The 18841-nt window shown below is 32.1% G+C and overlaps 1 protein-coding gene and 1 long non-coding RNA gene across 5 annotated transcripts; one reads left to right on the forward strand and one right to left on the reverse strand.

Annotated features, from left to right (window-relative positions):
* The first annotated feature begins 1290 nt into the window (after positions 1–1290).
* Positions 1291–9871, forward strand: LOC139488543 (uncharacterized). Of its 4 annotated transcripts, none has more exons than XM_071274250.1 (6): positions 1291–1409; positions 3128–3279; positions 6717–6873; positions 8022–8096; positions 8475–8550; positions 9439–9871. In XM_071274250.1, exons 1-6 carry the CDS (start codon positions 1391–1393, stop codon positions 9704–9706), a joined length of 747 nt encoding a protein of 248 aa, XP_071130351.1. In that variant the 5' UTR covers positions 1291–1390; the 3' UTR covers positions 9707–9871. The 4 variants fall into 4 exon arrangements, with proteins under 4 accessions (XP_071130351.1, XP_071130353.1, XP_071130354.1 ...); XM_071274251.1 differs by lacking the exon at positions 1291–1409 and adding an exon at positions 1726–1877; XM_071274252.1 differs by lacking the exon at positions 8022–8096.
* LOC139488544 (uncharacterized) lies at positions 3482–6276 on the reverse strand. The gene is made up of 3 exons (XR_011656027.1): positions 6215–6276; positions 5248–5375; positions 3482–4652 (listed from the first exon to the last, which is right to left on the reverse strand). It is a non-coding gene; the product is annotated as an uncharacterized lncRNA (long non-coding RNA).
* Positions 9872–18841: the final 8970 nt, after the last annotated feature.

The raw sequence follows: 18841 nt of genomic DNA on the forward strand, positions 1-18841 counted from the left end.
GTATTAATTAAATTAGTGCTTATTAAATCAATACATGTATTTAATGATAAATTAATTTAGATAGACAGTATTCTAGTGCAGATGATAATGTGTCTACAGTATAAGGGGGGGGGGGGGCAGTTTATCTTCCTGTGGACAGCGACCCACTAAGGGTAAAACTTATATAATAGTGTTTTAACTTTGTATATATTGTCCGAGCGGTTACTCGAGTATCGCTTCAATAAACCAACGAGTACTCCACTAGTAATGCTTCACCGAGTTGGCATTCCCATTTAAAACCAACCTGTGAATGCATATGCATGATTAACACTTAGTAGAGCTCTTGTTTTCAAGTAGAATAGAAAAAGTACTTAATTGACAATAGACTATTTATGAATGCAATTATCATATAGTTTTGTGTTAAAACTGATACGTATTCACTCTATTAAGAAAGGTTTCTTGAATCTGAAATTACGATTTTTATCCAATATTCAATTTTCGAAAGACCACAACTTCGGCAATAATGCATAAAATCCATAAGGTTGAAGTTTGTCATATGATTCCAAATGCCGTATGAAGTTTTTGTTTTAACTTACTACAGCCAATAATTGGTAGCACATTCTTATAAACTCTTTTTGTGTAGTAATGTCTGCTTGTCTACACTTGAAATACATCCAAGGGTGAGTTGGGAATAGAAATATGGTCACTTAGGTCTTTTCCGACCGGCAGTAACACCCTTGCCAAAATGGGTCGTCCATTAGGCTTGTAAGGATGTACAAGTACGCAGTCACGTCCGGTCAGATCAGGGACGTTTAATCCGATACCCTGGTGTTGAGAGAGTGTCACGCTCTTTGCACGTTAAGAAACGTTGCAACAACTATTTTTGGGGTCTGTAGATCGCCTGTTGCAAGGTCAAATCTATTTCCCTTTCCAAAATATGTGTAAGCTCTAAACGAATGTGAGAGCACATGTACAACATATTCAATGTTACGCCATCTATTTTAAATCCAGCGCATACTATATTTATATTAAGCGCAGAAAATATAAATGTAAGTGGACAAATTAAAATTATTGGGCACACAATTATAATTTTTGGGAACAAAACAAAAAATTTATTTGTACAAAATAATAATTTGTTCTTACAATATTTTTAAATTGAGTGCACACGATATTAATTTGTGCGCACACTAAAGTTATATTCTGTGCACAAACTATATATTGATGACAGAAAGTAATATAATGTGCGCACAATGTATATTTTTCACCGTAACATATAATGTTTACATTGATATAAGTACAATTTATAAGTGATGCGGAAATATTCAAATTACCGGATTATCTTACGTAACATAAGAGTCTTCTTATTTCCTCCCACTTGAAAGGAATCATATGCATATATATACAAACAAAGATGGGTGATGGAAGAAAAGGTAAATATATTGCAATCAATTTAGAATTTATACTCCAATGTTTTATGCATATTTATATTGATGGCGATAATGATAAACATGTACAAACATATAAATAAGTATTCAATGTGTCAATAAGACTTGCACCAAGTGTTTTATGAAACACAATTAACAACTTTATTCAAATAAAACAACAAACAAATACACATTGTCGATCACTGGCGAGATTCTCTTGAATTTAGACAATAACATTTACATGTTACTGGGTGATGAAAGAAAAACAAGTATTCAGAGTACTTAAATCCCCTTTTTTTTCTTTTTCATATAAGTAGAATTTCTAATCGAGTGAAAAAAGAAAAAGCACAACATCAAATTTAAGCATAATGTACTTAGTTATACATTTCGTTTAGTAAAGACAGAAAACAACTTCACGAACATTAAAACTTGATGATAGATAGTCAAAGACATATTGCCGTTACCAAATGCGAGGTTAGCAAGCTTGAAGTCTTTCTTATTCTAATTAAAATTATCATGCTTTGTTTACACTCCTTGATTTGTTGACATACTTAACTTAACCACTTACAGCACCTTCATATAGAGTTAAAAAAAAAAGATGAGCACTGTGAATTTGTGCACAAAATTTTAAATTCTGAATAATGTTTTTTATAAACTGTACCGGAATTAGAGAACCTACATGATAGTTACCCAACAGAAAAATACAATTTCAATTCAATATTGGAGACTTCAATGATAAAAAAAAAAATGATACATGCATATTATACATTTGTGACCGTTTTATGTATGTGTGAGACCCCCTTTGTTTAACTTTGGAATTGTTAAGTGCAATGTGGACTTCATTTTAGTTGTTTTCCCAATTTTAACCGCAAGTATTCTGTTTCTAATTTTATTGAGTGAAACCATGTCTTAAACATATTGAAACATAATTATGACAAAATTTAACATGGACGATTTTGAATATTTTGAGACTGCTTATTTTCAACTTACAGTAGAAAATAAAGAGATGTGGTATGACTGCGTAGGAGATAACTGTCCAACAGAAGCAAAATAAAGTGAAATTAAGCTACTAGGTTCACCGTACGACCTTCAACAATAAGCAAAACCAATATAGTCAGCAATTCAAACGAAAAAAAAAACCACCAGCTTAATTTATGACAATAAAACAAGAAAAAAAATATCACAGACATTAACAACGAAAACCACTGAATTACAAGCTCGTCTCTATGGACAGGGACCTATAGACTTAAATAATATTTTGATTTTTGATTTTTGGTGTTTTAACGCCACTTTTAAGCACCGCATTTTGGGCTATTTCGTGGCGGCCAGTTTTTATTGGTGGAAAAAGCCGGAGTGCCCGGAGAAAACCACTGACCTTCGATAGGAAAACTGACAATTCTAGTCAATTAAGATTGGAGTCGAGTGCACCCGCACGAGCGGGGTTCGAACTCACAACCTCAGTGTTGACTGGCTAGTCATTACGGTAGTAACTAATTACACCACTCGGCCACCGAGGCCCCGACTTAATAATATATATTATATTTGAATGTCAATGTAGTTAATTAGGTCACCATCAATTATATGTCTCTCCATCTTGGCGACAAAAAGTTTTCCGTAGTTGGTAAATACCACACTTTAGTCTCGTACATGTATTTCTTAAATCGTAGAATGTGTTTTGTTAACGTTTATATTATCTAAATATCTTTCTAATAAATTAATTCCAGGTCTCAATTACATGTATACTGGATGCTTTAATAGAAATATAAGTATGTTGGGGCTTCGTCGATACTATGAAAAACCTCAATTGTATATGTCTCCATTTGCTTGTATAAAATATTGCAGAAAAAGAGAGCAGAGTCAATTTGTTGGGATAACGGTAAGCACTCACAGATTTTTTTTTAAAATATTTTGGCCTCGAGCGTCACCAAATTAAAGAGACATTAATTGTCGAAATGCGCATCGGGTGCAGTCAAATTGGTACTTTAATGCTATTTCTGCCACTAGGTCGATACATGTACCTAAGGCTATGTACTGTAAGTCCCCGAGGGTAATCACCAGCCCAGTTGGTAGTACACATATCCTCAGTGATTGATATAATCTTGCATCCAGTTCATGTTAAGTTATGGGCATAGAAAACTCTAGAGGAAAGAACCGAATACAAGATAATATCTTAACGTTTCAGAAACCAAAATGTGGACTACCATGCACAATGCAATGCAGAAGAGCTCACTTGATATAGTGCACAGTTGTTTTCCAGTTATAAAACTACTCTGGAGCTCATAAAATGAAGCATTATAATCAACATTATTGTCATCCGAGATATATAATCTTATTTTTACCATTGTAATGAAAAAGCAAACACAAACATGCCAATACACTTGCCCTAATTGACCTTTCAATTGAAAATCGATAAAGCGAAGGTTTGTTTTGTCAACATGATCCCATGGTAATGCTTATGTTTTTCTAATGTTGTCTCGTGCTCATCAACCCAAAATGCATACATGTAATACCAATATTAAAATATAAATATAAAAACATATCCACATTTTGGTACTTATGGGTGGGAGAGGGGGGAACTTATCAAGAACCTCATCAACCCAAACAGGCAATAGGCAATATGTATTGCCTGACCAAACATAGCCCTTAAACCAACCACCACTTGGATATTGAAAGAATGAGGATGTATCACATGTACTTCCGCCAAAGATATCAACCAATGAGGTTATACACATATCCTCAGTGATTGATATAATCTTGCATCCAGTTCATGTTAAGTTATGGGCATAGAAAACTCTATAGTCCATACAGCATATTTGCAGGCCAATCTCAAAATACACCACTAGCAAGGCTTTCCCTTAGGGAATAGTATTCCCAATACTCAAAACAAATTCAACACTTTTATTAAATATTATTCCTTTTAAAATTACTTGAAAACACTTCTAAACATTTAAAGATGCATGTAAACAGTTCTTTATAAATCGTTCATAATTCAATAAATTCTCATGAATTGGACCACATACGGACTTTTAAAAGTTGAGTTAAGGCAATGAACTCATATCAAAATTAACATTGTCATTATTCTAATAACATCTTCAGCATGTGGAAAGCTTGTAAGCAAAGGGACTTAACCTCCAAGTGTAAACTATGCTGGCTTGTCTCTTTCTTTACTGTTGTTGAATCAAACACACTCTTTACTTCATAATCAGGAACATTGACAATTGTATTTCCACTCGATTCTTCACATGTCTGCTGAAAATATATTAACCAATAACAAATTGTTTATTTGTACTGACAGCATTAGTCACACTTTGAAAAGGAAAAATCCCTTTGCCTACAATCCACGTGGAAAACCACTAGGGAATCAGTGTCCCTCGAACTGTAGACAAAGAAATTTAAATTAAAAAATTTAACCATACATAAAATATAAGTATATATTTGTACTAGTATACAAAATCATTCAACATTATATTTATCTATTAATCTAGATAAAACAAACCAAACAAAAATATTGCAACCATTATTTAATCTCCCATGACAAAAAGATTTTTGTGACATATTTCAACACATCAATGAAATTAAATACACATCCAATAGAAAACATCATGAAATTACGGAAAAATTAATAGCATTACTTTTAAATAGGTTCATTTGAACATAAAGCTGCTTCCATCACAGATTTTTTTTTTTTTTTTTTTTTTTTTTTTTTAGTACCGTGCCATATTGGCATCTTCTGCCTTTCTCAACACAGACATACATAATTTAGTGTAGTATCAATATTTTCCCCATTCATTATTTTCCTATTTTCAGAATTCAAAACATTACTTCAATTGCAATTTGTTCTCACCATATTCTGATTAGAAAAAATCCTTTCCTTTTAAAAAGGTTGTTCGAACTCATTGACATGAATCATCGTGCAATGTCATATTACTTTTCCTTCATTCGTCACCCTGTCAAATCTGTAGGTAACACCATCTGAAAACAAAAACATTCTGTTCAATTCAATTCTATGTACAATCAAACAGACCGCTGAACGCGGACCTCGACGAAGACACCTTATAATTCAATACACATCACTCCGATAAAAACATGAATATCAAGTGACATGTCACACTAAATTATTCCACTTTCTCAATAATTCTATTCTTTTCTAATAAAGTCTTTAAATAGCATTTCTATCAGTATGTACGATGTAAAAATAAATGAAAAGTCCACAACACAGTCAAAAGTAACATAAGAAACTATTTACCCTATAAACAATTTATTATTCTCCTTTCAAGTACAATTTTCCAAAATGGCCAGAGCCCCCACTTCCACATATATTTTATATAGCGATAGCACTTTGCCCCGCGTTTAACCGGCGCACGGCATATTAAACAAATATCTGACCACCTGGGTTGATAATAACTACCCAAGGTCTAAATCCCAAAACATTTTGCCACCAAGGTCAAACATTACCATCTAGTTCTATCAAGAAGCCGCCAAGGCGAATATAAATGACCACCAAGGTCTTGACGCCCCTAAGACTAGTATTTTTAATTCATTGTTGCCATCAAGGCAAATGTAAAAAAAAAAAAAAAAAAAAAAAAAAAAAAAAAAAAAAAAAAAAAAATCATAAAAATGACCACCTAGGTCTATTGCCACCAAGGCATATAAAAATGACCACCTAGGTCTATTGCCACCAAGGCATATATAAATGACCACCTAGGTCTATTGCCACCAAGGCATATATAAATGACCACCAAGGTCTTAAAGCCACCAAGGCTATATTGCCACCAAGGCAAATGTAAGTAAAAGTTAAAGAATATAGTTACTTTGCCGACAACACGTGGAGCACGACCTTCCCACAGCTTGGATACTGAAAGAATGAGGATGTATCACATGTACTTCCGCCAAAGATATCAACCAATGAGGTTATTGTTCGTTTCTGGTATGAACATACATATATTGTTTTATTGATATTTGTTGTTCTAAAATGTTGCCAATCATTTGAAATTAAAAACTAACTAGTGCACAGTTTTAACTCCTTGTATATCACTTTTGACTCACGACAGATACAATTTGATGAGTCCGAAGTGATGTTACGCTCAACAGACACACTTTTAGCAACAACAAAAATTTCGAAGATTTCATTTTCCCATACATACGAAACAATAGTAAGGAGATATTTCAATTGCTTTAAGTTCAAAATTAGTAATAAAAAAAGTATATTAACATGATTAAGTAATTTTCAAATATAATCGTTTTACAAAATGAACAGAAATGCATAATTTATACCTCATTAGTTAATATATGATTACATATATATATATACAGAGTGGTAACGTCTGCAGTTGTGGTTATACTCGATACATCGTTGATGCCAATGGACCTTTCAAAGTAAATGACACAGAGTGTGATATGAATTGTTATGGCCACGAAGTTGAAAAGTGTGGTGGTAATTCGACGTTTTCCATCTATGATATTGTAGCAAGTAAGCAGACATTAGTCTTGTGTGAAATTATATTACATCCAAAATGTAAGAAACAAAAACAAACAGGGGCACATTTTTGAATTTAGTTAATAGTAATTCGCATGTAAAAATAAAACTAAAAAAATCCCAAATGACTCACCTGGGACTCTCAAATTTTATTTTTTTTTGGGGGGGGGGACTTTTATCGCTGACTATGCGGTATGGGTTTTGCTCATTGCTGAAGGCCGTACGGTGCCATATAGATGTTAACTTCTATTTCATTTGGTCGCTGTTGGAGAGTTTTCTCATTGGTAATCATACTTTATCTTCCTATTTTTATAAAAGTCCACTGTAAGTACAAATTGAAGACCAAGGCCAAACATTCGAAATGTAAATGAGAGGAAATTTCATGACAAAATTCATTTATTTAAAGAAAGTATCACTTTTATTACTGTTTTTTGTCCAAACAAATATGTGTATAATGTCTTTTAAATGTCCAAAAGAACAGAGTTAATAGCTTACCTTATATAGTGTATTGACCCACGAGTCAAATGTATTTTAATACAACAAAAAAGGATCCCTTCTACCTTTTCGGTTGAAATTCAATATACATATTAAACGTACCTATGCATGTTCCGGATTTTTTCTTTTGGTAAGTGTAAGGTTTTATTATATGCAATTAGTTTCACTTGGTAACTGCAACCATGGCATGCAATTAAATGAATCAGACCATATACAAATGTTCTTGACCCTACTTATAATAAGAATTCGATTAGAATGAATATGATAGATGTTGTGTTTCTAAAGTTGAAAATTTTCCAATTATGAATTTTGAGATTTTTTTCCCCACCCCTTTATCATTTATATGTAAGTTATTCTTTGCAAATATGTCCGATTGAAAATTGAAATCAGAAAGAAAATACATTAACACTTAATAAACACTTTTTAGGCGTCAGCGTCCGCATACAACTGGTAACAAACTATAAATTGTCTTAAAAAATATATTTATAGAAGTATATTCGACATCAATCCCGTTAAGCATACAGGACATGTGTTTACGCTTCAAATAAACAATTACTTCATTGTGGTTGGTCAACTTAGCAATTATGTGTCATTATACTTGAAATGAACAATAATCTGTGTTAAGTATTCCATTTTTAATGTTTAAGACACTACAAGATCATCAATGCCACAACCAAGACAAATCACAACGCTTCCTGCCAGAATGAATACTGCGAATGAAGGTATTACAGAAAACCCGAATACAAAACGATGAGTATCGTATGCAATGGTAGTCATGATAGTGTGATGAAAACTGTTTTTTTTTTCAGTCAGTTCAGTTGTCATATTTCAAAATTATCATTTTGTAGTGACTTCTTGAATATAGTGGTATATTAAGAAATAATGTTTAAACAAGATAAATACACTGATCTATTTGGAATCAGTTTAAAATACATAAAGTTTTGATGAATTGAATAAAAAAAACTTCGAAAAAATGCTTTTTACAACGTCATTTATGATGATTAGTAATGTGTATATGTGTGCAATTTTAATACACGCGTGTAAAAAAAATGTATATATGTAATTTTTAAGCGAAAAGAAACTAAAACCATGTTTTGTAGGTGTCATTGCTGGTGTTTCAGTCGGCCTGACTTTATTAGTAATATTGGCAATATTGATCGTATTGATTATAAAAAGGTAAAAGAAATAAATGTTTGAACTAAAATTTGACTTTTATGTTAACGTGTTTATATATTCACTTATATCCTTTAGTCATAATGTAAAATATAACAAAGAACACATTTAAAAAAAAATCGTATTCGATGATCTCACATTCCAAGAGGACGGGATTAGTCATTTATCAGTTTGTTTATGCTTGTTTGATTCGTTTATGGTATTAAATATCTTTAACTATCTTTTTTGTTTTTGTTTTTTTCCAAAAGAAGCCGTTAAAAATGTGATGTTGCATGTTGACCTCAAAAGAACAGATAATTAGTTTTACTATGCAAAAAAAGGAAACCCAACAAAACCAGGATAATCAAATGAATTGCTCTCATTTTTTTCTGTTTTAAGAACTGGACTTGAGTGAGTTCATACCATCTACTCCTAATGCGAAGGTGATAGAATAACACTGCGTGTCAATAGGATTAAATTTGAAGATCCTCTCGCTTGATCGCAGACTTTAAAGCAATACGTTGGATTATTAAATTACATAATTTTAAACTTCATAAATTTAAAAAAAAATGCAAATATTTATTTCAACATTTTTTTGATTGATTGATTGTTTGTTGCTTTACGTCTAGCGGAAAATAGTTCATGCATTTTCAGGACGACTTCAAAATTTGAAAAAAAACTAGAACATATAAAAAGTAATTCCCAAATTAAACGTCGAAGAAGAACAGATATTAAAAAGAAAACATTGATGCGAGAAATGAATATGCATAACTCTAATACTTTTGCTGTAGTTTGATACACGAGTCTTTTTAGTAATGTGATGGATTTTAATAAACGAAATGTTTTAATCACTTCTATTGGTTTTATTTTAGGCCTCCAATTTAATAATTGCATTTTATTTTGATGTTGAAGGTCTAGGTTAAATGCAAAAATATGTTTGCAATCTTGTTCAAACACAAATGAGTCGGCGAGATATGACAACATTCCACAATCCACACAGGGTGTTACCAGTCCATATGCATCACTTACAATTGCCAATGATTGTCAGACCTATGATGATCTAATGCCCACAGGAGGAACATATGAAAATACCACAACAATGTCGACAAACTATAAACAATCGACACAAGACAAAAAACACAAGAAAAGAAGGAAGAAAAAGACCAACAAGATGATCTAATCAAATCAGTTACGTTTTGTGCTTCAACGGTAGTGACCAGCAGATGCTACCTTTCCACGGATATTCGAATCTCACATTTTCAATTATTATAAAATTATGCTGAAATGATGATCATACATTTTGTAATTTCCACACTCAATTGATTTAATAAATTTGCAAACAACACATATGATTTTCTATATGACACATAGCAATACATCTCAAACATTTCGAGCAAAATATTTATAATTATGGCACCCTCAACGGAGTTGGGGTGACATATTGTTATTCTACGTTTCTTTTTTTTTCTTATTATTTTTCTTCTTGCAACAAATTTTGTCCAGGTGATTTCTCGAAATCCAATGGACCAATGTTAATGGAAGTCTACTATAGTAAGGACCCCCACGTGCAGAGTTGCAGGAAGCATGGAATGGTTCAAGATGGCTACCGTTTCCATGGAAACAGAACAAATGTGAAAAAATCCAGTTTTGGGTTTTGGTGAACTGTTTGGATATGCTTTAACTCAGAATCATTATATTTTAATACAATGTAGGTGCCCACTATATACAGGTTTTGGATGATTTTGGCTCTCATTGGAACTACTTTGTTGCCATGGAAACTACACCAAAAATTCCAAAAATCTCAAAGTGCTCCAAATTTCATGAAACTTCACAGTAACGATGAGTAACATGAGAAGATGTGGCATTTGGAGTTGGAATTTCCAAAATAGCTGTTGTTACCATGGAAACAATGCAAAAAGGTCAAAAATTAAAAAAAAAAAAAAGAATATGCTGCAAACTGGATGAAACTTTACAGGAATAGTAACTAGCATAAGCAGAGTTGCATTTTGAAGTTGGAATTTTCAAAATGGCTGCCGTAACCATGGAAACCGCAAAAATATCAAAAATTTCAAAATGCTTCAAACTTAATGAAACTTTGCAAAAATGTTACTAGGTATCTGTAGATGCACTATTTGACTTTGGAATTTTCAAAATGGCTGCCGCTCACCTGGCAATTGGGGAAGGGTGCCATCCGTTATTGCTAGCAATTACAAATCTAGTTTGTTTTGATATTCTACTCCACGCTTCATACAGTAACAAAAGTGCAGAAGTACTAAATCCTCAGGGGTTACAAAATTTAAAACGAAATTGATAATTTGTTCTCCCATATCTTCTTTAACAAGTTATCTTTAATAATTAAAATAACCAAAAAAAAACCATGGCCACTATTGAGGTTCTTTGAATAGGCACATACAATGTTTCGGGCGTCATGTAGTACATAAAGATCTCAACTCTCTTAATTTTAATCTTTAAGTTTCTTGACTAACAAAAGTTACATAAAAGAATATGCAACAACAATTGATACAGGAAAAATCACTTAACTCCTTCTACAGATATAAATGATGTCACAAAAACACAAATACAAACAAAAAGATAATTACCAACACCCTTCGAGCTGTTCTTTTGGAATATATTTTATACCGCAACACGATCCTGTATAATGTCTACAGTAAACTTGTACTTATTGTACATATTTGATGTGTATGAATGAAAGTGTGTAAATTAAATGCTTTTTATACGGAAATACGTTTGCTTGATTTGATTAAGAATAAACAATGAATATCAAACTAAGCAAAGATATTATTTAAAAATTGTAGGTACATAATATTCATTGTAAAATAAACAACAACTTGATTAGTTGTGTGGCTGCTTATTTGTCATGGCAATTTAATTTTCAAACAAATAACAAATTGTCAACAATTTACAATAAGTTCACTATCAGACATTGACGGTTGTACCAGTCAGTGTATAACAATTGTCTCTGCTGGGTCGACCAAACAGTGAATTTCGATAAATCCGCCATCTCAATAATCAATTAGGTCCAATCAAGTTCTGCCATGACGATTTTTTTATGATATTCTTATGTACATGGTTAGAAGTCCAAAATATTAATAAAAACTGCAACCTGCAAAATAAATTCAGAAACAGCAGAAAAATGTTTAAAGGGAGGGATGGGAGGGTTTTTCCGTTCTTGTGTAAAATGTAGACCTTGTTAGTATAATTTTTACCTGAACATAATTAATGAAAGCAATGTGTAAAAATTAAGATTGTTTAAATTTGACAAGTAAAACAATAAGTAAAGGAGTAGGTCCAGTAAGGACCAATTTTGGCCTCAAATTTCAGGTTCATCTGACGAAAGATTTTGACCACTTTTTAAACACTTAAGTGTCTATTTTATTTGAATTAATTATTTTATTAGAAAGATTTTAACAGTTTTAGTCATTAAAAACGATCCGATTCAAGCTCAAATATGAAAAATCTACCTAATATGCCGAAAAATGTCACTTTTCAGATGGTTTTTGGTAAAAATGAAAGTGGCCGCATCAGTGTTCATCCTCAACCTTTATATATGTTATGTATTATCATAAAATACAACTAACATTTCAATATTAAGGATGTACACGAATGCGGCCACTTTCGTTTTACACGAAAACCGTCTAAAATTTAACTAAAATGCTAGAATTATGAGGATTTCAGTAATTTAGCATGACTTAATGGTGCTAGTACCGGATATATGTACATTGTATTGTCAAAAACAGCCCATATTTATGTAGCAGAAGCATTCTACTGTCCAATAAATAACTAAAGGTTTACATTTTAATCAGAACCTATATGAGTAAGTATTTTCAGATAGGAAGAAAGATTCCTAATAGAATGAAATTCAAAACAGTGTGGCTGTGGCCATTGATTGACACATTAAATTCATCCATTGACTGGGACAATTTAGGTGAACGTTTGTATGTAACGACCATTGCTCACTGTGTACTTTTTAAAGACATTTAAACTATGGGGTTAACAAAGGTTCTCAACACCTTAATAAAGTCATTCGAAAAATTAATCAGAAATAACACGATGTTTTGATTTATATCAATTATATAAATCAAAACATAAAGGTTATTTCTGATTAATTTTTCGAATTATTTTATATTTAAAGGCGTTAAGAAACCTTGGTGACCCCACAGTTTAAATGTCTATCGTAGGTACGTCATAAATAGTGGTCGTTACAGACAAACGTTCACGTAAATTGTCCCAGTCAATGGATGAATTTAATGTGTCAATCAATGGCCACAGCCACACTGTTTTGAATTTTATTCTATGTATTGTTTCGTATTAGTTCTATGACTAACACAATATAGTAAAACACTGTCTAACCTCGTGAATGCTGTTTTTCATTTTCAAATACAAATATAGTCTGATGAGACAGATATTCCTGTTATATTCAAAGAGACCTTTATCACAAAACCTAGGAAATCCAAGCGGTATTTGGTATTGACTCGGACCGACCGTATTATTATAAAACTAGATTACCTGCTTAAACACAAAATACCTCGCTATTGGTCTAGCTTAAAAACGTCAAGAACTATAGAAAATCTTAAAGGTGGAGAATGTTTGGTCATTCCTAGGGTTGGTTACATTAAGTTGAAGAGATGCAACAGACCAACAACAGACACGTTATAAAGTTGCTATTTAACTGCTGAGCGTCCTGATATTTTGTTTTTTCATTTACAAATTGAGGTAAAGACCAATGTTCACGGCACGGGAAGGAACTTGCATTTGTTCACGAACAATTGTCCACCTAGTTACATATTTCCCTTTTACATACGCGTGACTTAAGTTTTTTTTAAATAATTCTCGTAGTCACTAGCAAATGGTCCAGTCTATGATCTAAGCCTAAGAATTTGCATCAAAATGATGTTGAATAAAAAGTGAACTTATCTCCTGCACCACTTAGAAAACACCATATTTTCAAATTAAACTGTCACATCAATTATATTATGTTAGTTCACAGACACCACATGGTTTCTCTCTCAATTTATAGGTGACAATTGTTGCAAGAAGGGATAAAAATGGAATACACAATACCAATCACGAAAAGTATCTTTTTTTTCATTATATATGTGATTTTGATTTTTTTACAAAATTTATTTTTTTCAATAAATTGCAAGATTGAAATAATTTAAAAACCATATATAAAAATAATTAGTTTTCAAATAAATCTTGAAAGTCAGGATAAACAACATCAAAGAATATTTCCAAAAAAAAAAATATTGTTTAAATTAAAAAAAAAGGGGGAGGGTCAACCCCAAAATGTGCCTGTCGTTTTCCTAAAACTTTTGAAGTTTTACAATTTTGTGTTCAAAACATCTGTTAGTTAAGTAATATTATCGGTCGCCTTATCAGTATGAAATTTAATCAGATTTATAGCCCTACTTAACCATTTTATAATTGAGAGAAGATATGAAATTTTCACTTTCTTGTGCATGGATTTAGGACTGGGTCGGCATCGACTTGAATTTTTGTGTCTATCTTATGTTATACACCTCATATGACAGTTGAATCAAAATTTAAATTTTAAAGTACAAAAAAAGGCCTTTTTCTGATATCTTTAAACATATTTAGCTCATAAAGTAGAAAAAAAACATGCAACTATTACAAATGATATTATACCAAAAACAGTGATACTATTATTCCCCAGATTATACCTTTTATAATAGAATTTCTCAGTTTTTCTATGATTTTTCATTTTTCATTTTTTTTTTTTTTAGTACTAGTACTAGTACTATTAAGTCATGCTAAATTACTGAAATCTTCACAATTCTAGCATTTTAGTTTTCGTGTGAAACGAAAGTGGCCGCATTCGTGTTCATCCTTAATATTGAAATGTAAGTTGTATGTCATGATAATACATAACATATATAAAGGTTGAGGATGAACACGGATGCGGCCTCTTTCATTTTTGACAAATATCATCTGAAAAGTGACATTTTTCGGCATATTTGGTAGATTTTTTATATTTGAGCTTGAATCGGGTTGTTTTTAATGGCTAAATCAGTTAAAATCTTTCACATAAATTAATTGATTCAAATGAAATAGACACTTAAGTGTTTAAAAAGTGGTCAATATCTTTCATAAGATGAACCTGAAATTTGAGGCCAAAATCGGTCCTTACCGGACCTACTCCTTTGTTCTACATCTAACATGCAAGAATGATGCCATAATAATTGAAAGTTACTCAAATGTATGTATGTTTGTTTTAATCTTCTAAAATAATAATATGCATTTCCCCTAAGTAAGTATTTCAGAACAAAATAATACTAGAGTAAAATAACAAAAATACCGAACTCCGAGGAAAATTCAATTAAAAATTGTTATAATCTCGATTTTGAATTAGCACTCGAAAATTGATTACTTACATTACATTTCCATTGTCTGAAAAGGGACAAGATACCAATGGAGCAATCTCAAACTATAAGTCGTCGAAAAACAGACAATACAATGACTAAGAGACAAACAACAGTCTACAAAACACGACACAGAAAACTAAAAATATCATTATTCCGATATATCTCACGTTGTTAACAAAATTAGAATCTTTTTATGTGTCCTTTTTTCAAATTTCTCATTCCGTCCGGAATTTTCCGGAGTGTATATTTTTGTAAATGTTTGATATTACATTTCAATTTGTATTCATTTATTGAGGGTAAACTAATTGGCTCCTAACAAACAATACATAATACATCATAAACGCTTGAAGAAAAACAGTTATAACAGCTAAATAGACAAAAATTTAGTATTTGTATATGATCGTTGGTAAGCAATATCAAAATCCCAAAATATCAAAATATGACACTAACTTATTTACCTTAAAAATCGAGTGGGTTGGTGAAACAAATCAATGGGTTCTATTTCAGTCATTAATATATATCCATATATTAATGTTTAGCCTTGAATGGCCGGTTTATTTTGCACAGTAAAAAAAATAAAGCATATTTTGAAACGAGGTGTATATCCGGCGAGCGGGTATCCAATTCTGAATAGGGTTCATAAATTATTATCCTTTTTTCCTCAAAAACCCAAGAATGAACAGCTATCGGCGAATGATCAATCGAAAGCAACATATTCAGAGTTTACAAAAAATGTAAGAATGGTTAGTCTAAGTGATAAATTATTGAAATAATGACAATTTTATTTTTTTGGTCCGGACCCGGTCGGAGGGAATCCGGATTTACTCGGTCAGCGGGAGGATATAGGGGTATATTATAGCTCAAAATAATGCTTAGGGTGTCTTTTACATGCCTGAATCTTTATTTTTACTAAAATATGTAAACGTAGGCCAAAAAAATATTTAATCGACTCCTACCGCCAATTTGGATAGCCAGACGCCAATATTGACCATACCTACCCCGAGTAGATTATAACAACTGATTGATGGGTTTTTGATTTTATGGTAGTATATTGATTACCCTTAATGTGAAATATCATTATTCCGATATATCTCACATTGTTAAAGAAATATGAAGCTTTTTATGTGTCCTTTTTTTCTTATTTCTCATTCAGTCCGGAATTTTCCGGAGTGTATATTTTTGTAAATTTTTTATATTATATTTCTGCAATTTGTATTCATTTATTGAGGGGAAACTGATTTTTTCTGAACAAACAATACATAATCTATCATAAACACTTGAATAAATACAGTTATCACAGCTAAATAGACAAAAAAATGTATGTGTGTATGGGTATAGGTAAGCCATATCAAAATCCAAAAATATCAAAATATGAGACTAATTTGTTTTACCTAAAAATCGAGTGGGTATCACCAGCCCAGTAGTCAGCACTTCGGTGTTGACATGAATATCAATTATATGGTCATTTTTATAAATTTTCTGTTTACAAAACTTTAAATTTTCGAAAAACTAAGGATTTTCTTACCCCAAGAGTAGATTACCTTAGCCGTATTTGGCACAACTTTTTGGAATTTTGGGTCCTCAATGCTCTTCAACTTTGTATTTGTTTGGCTTTTTAACTATTTGGATCTGAGCGTCACTGATGAGTCTTATGTAGACGAAACGCGCGTCTGGCGTATAAAATTATAATCCTGGTACTTTTGATAACTATTTACACCACTGGGTCGATGCCACTGCTGGTGGACGTTTCGTCCCCGAGGGTATCACCAGCCCAGTAGTCAGCACTTCGGTGTTGACATGAATATCAATTATATGGTCATTTTTATAAATTTTCTGTTTACAAAACTTTAAATTTTTCGAAAAACTAAGGATTTTCTTACCCCAGGAGTAGATTACCCTAGCCGTATTTGGCACAACATTTTGGAATTTTGGGTCCTCAATGCTCTTCAACTTTGTATTTGTTTGGCTTTTTAACTATTTAGATCTGAGCGTCACAGATGAGTCTTATGTAGACGAAACGCGCGTCTGGCGTATAAAATTATAATCCTGGTACTTTTGATAACTATTTACACCACTGGGTCGATGCCACTGTTGGTGGACGTTTTGTCCCCGAGGGTATCACCAGCCCAGTAGTCAGCACTTCGGTGTTGACATGAATATCAATTATATGGTCATTTTTATAAATTTTCTGTTAACAAAACTTAAAATTTTTCGAAAAACTAAGGATTTTCTTTCTTACCCCAGGAGTAGATTACCTTAGCCGTATTTGGCACAACTTTTTGGAATTTTGGGTCCTCAATGCTCTTCAACTTTGTATTTGTTTGGCTTTTTAACTATTTGGATCTGAGCGTCACTGATGAGTCTTATGTAGACGAAACGCGCGTCTGGCGTATAAAATTATAATCCTGGTACTTTTGATAACTTTTATAACAACTGATTAATGGGTTTTTGATTTTATGGTAGTATATTGATTACCCTTAATGTGAAATATCATTATTCCGATATATCTCACATTGTTAAAGAAATATGAAGCTTTTTATGTGTCCTTTTTTCAAATTTCTCATTCAGTCCGGAATTTTCCGAAGTGTATATTTTTGTAAATGTTTGATATTACATTTCTGCAATTTGTATTCATTTATTGAGGGTAAACTAATTGGCTCCTAACAAACAATACATAATATATCATAAACGCTTGAGGAAATACAGTTATAACAGCTAAATAGACAAAAAAAAATAGTATTTGTATATGATCGTTGGTAAGCAATATCAAAATCCCAAAATATCAAAATATGACACTAACTTATTTATCTTAAAAATCGAGTGGGTTGGTGAAATAAATCAATGGGTTCTATTTCGGTCATTAATATATATCCATATATTAATGTTTAGCCATGAATGGCCGGTTTATTTTGCACAGTAAAAAAATATAAAGCATATTTTGAAACAAGGTGTATGTCCGGCGAGCGGGAATCCAATTCTGAAAAGGGTTCATAAATTATTATCCTTTTTTCCTCAAAAACCCAAGAATGAACAGCCATCGGCGAATGATCAATCGAAAGCAACATATTCAGAGTTTACAAAAAATGTAAGAATAGTTAGTCTCAGTAATAAATTATTGAAATAATGACGATTTTATTTTTTTGGTCCGGACCCGGTCGGAGGGAATCCGGATTTACTCGCTCAGCGGACGCCAATATTGACCATACCTACCCCGAGTAGATTATAACAACTGATTGATGGGTTTTTGATTTTATGGTAGTATATTGATTACCCTTAATGTGAAATATCATTATTCCGATATATCTCACATTGTTAAAGAAAAATGAAGCTTTTTATGTGTCCTTTTTTTCTTATTTCTCATTCAGTCCGGAATTTTCCGGAGTGTATATTTTTGTAAATGTTTGATATTACATTTCTGCAATTTGTATTCATTTATTGAGGGGCCACTGATTTTTTCTTAACAAACAATTTTCTACATTGGTTAGAGGTATAGGGGGAGGGTTGAGATCTCACAAACATGTTTAACCCCGCCGCATTTTTTGCGCCTGTCCCAAGTCAGGAGCCTCTGGCCTTTGTTAGTCTTGTATTATTTTAATTTTAGTTTCTTGTGTATGGCGTTCATTATCACTGGACTAGTATATATTTGTTTAGGGGCCAGCTGAGGGACGCCTCCGGGTGCGGGAATTTCTCGCTACATTGAAGACCTGTTGGTGACCCTCTGCTGTTGTTTTTTATTTGGTCGGGTTGTTGTCTCTTTGACACATTCCCCATTTCCATTCTCAATTTTAATACATAATATATCATAAACACTTGAAGAAATACAGTTATCACAGCTAAATAGACAAAAAAATAGTATTTGTATATGATCGTTGGTAAGCAATTATCAAAATCCCAAAATATAAAAATATGAC

This window comes from Mytilus edulis, chromosome 9 (assembly GCF_963676685.1).
Source record: "Mytilus edulis chromosome 9, xbMytEdul2.2, whole genome shotgun sequence".
NCBI lineage: Eukaryota > Metazoa > Mollusca > Bivalvia > Mytilida > Mytilidae > Mytilus > Mytilus edulis.

What these genes read in the sequence shown, in the direction of transcription:
- LOC139488543 (XM_071274250.1), top strand. An exon ending in GTCAATTTGTTGGGATAACG is followed by an intron (nt 3,280 to 6,716) that starts GTAAGCACTCAC and finishes ATATATATACAG; the next exon opens with AGTGGTAACGTCTGCAGTTG. An exon ending in AATGAATACTGCGAATGAAG is followed by an intron (nt 8,097 to 8,474) that starts GTATTACAGAAA and finishes CATGTTTTGTAG; the next exon opens with GTGTCATTGCTGGTGTTTCA.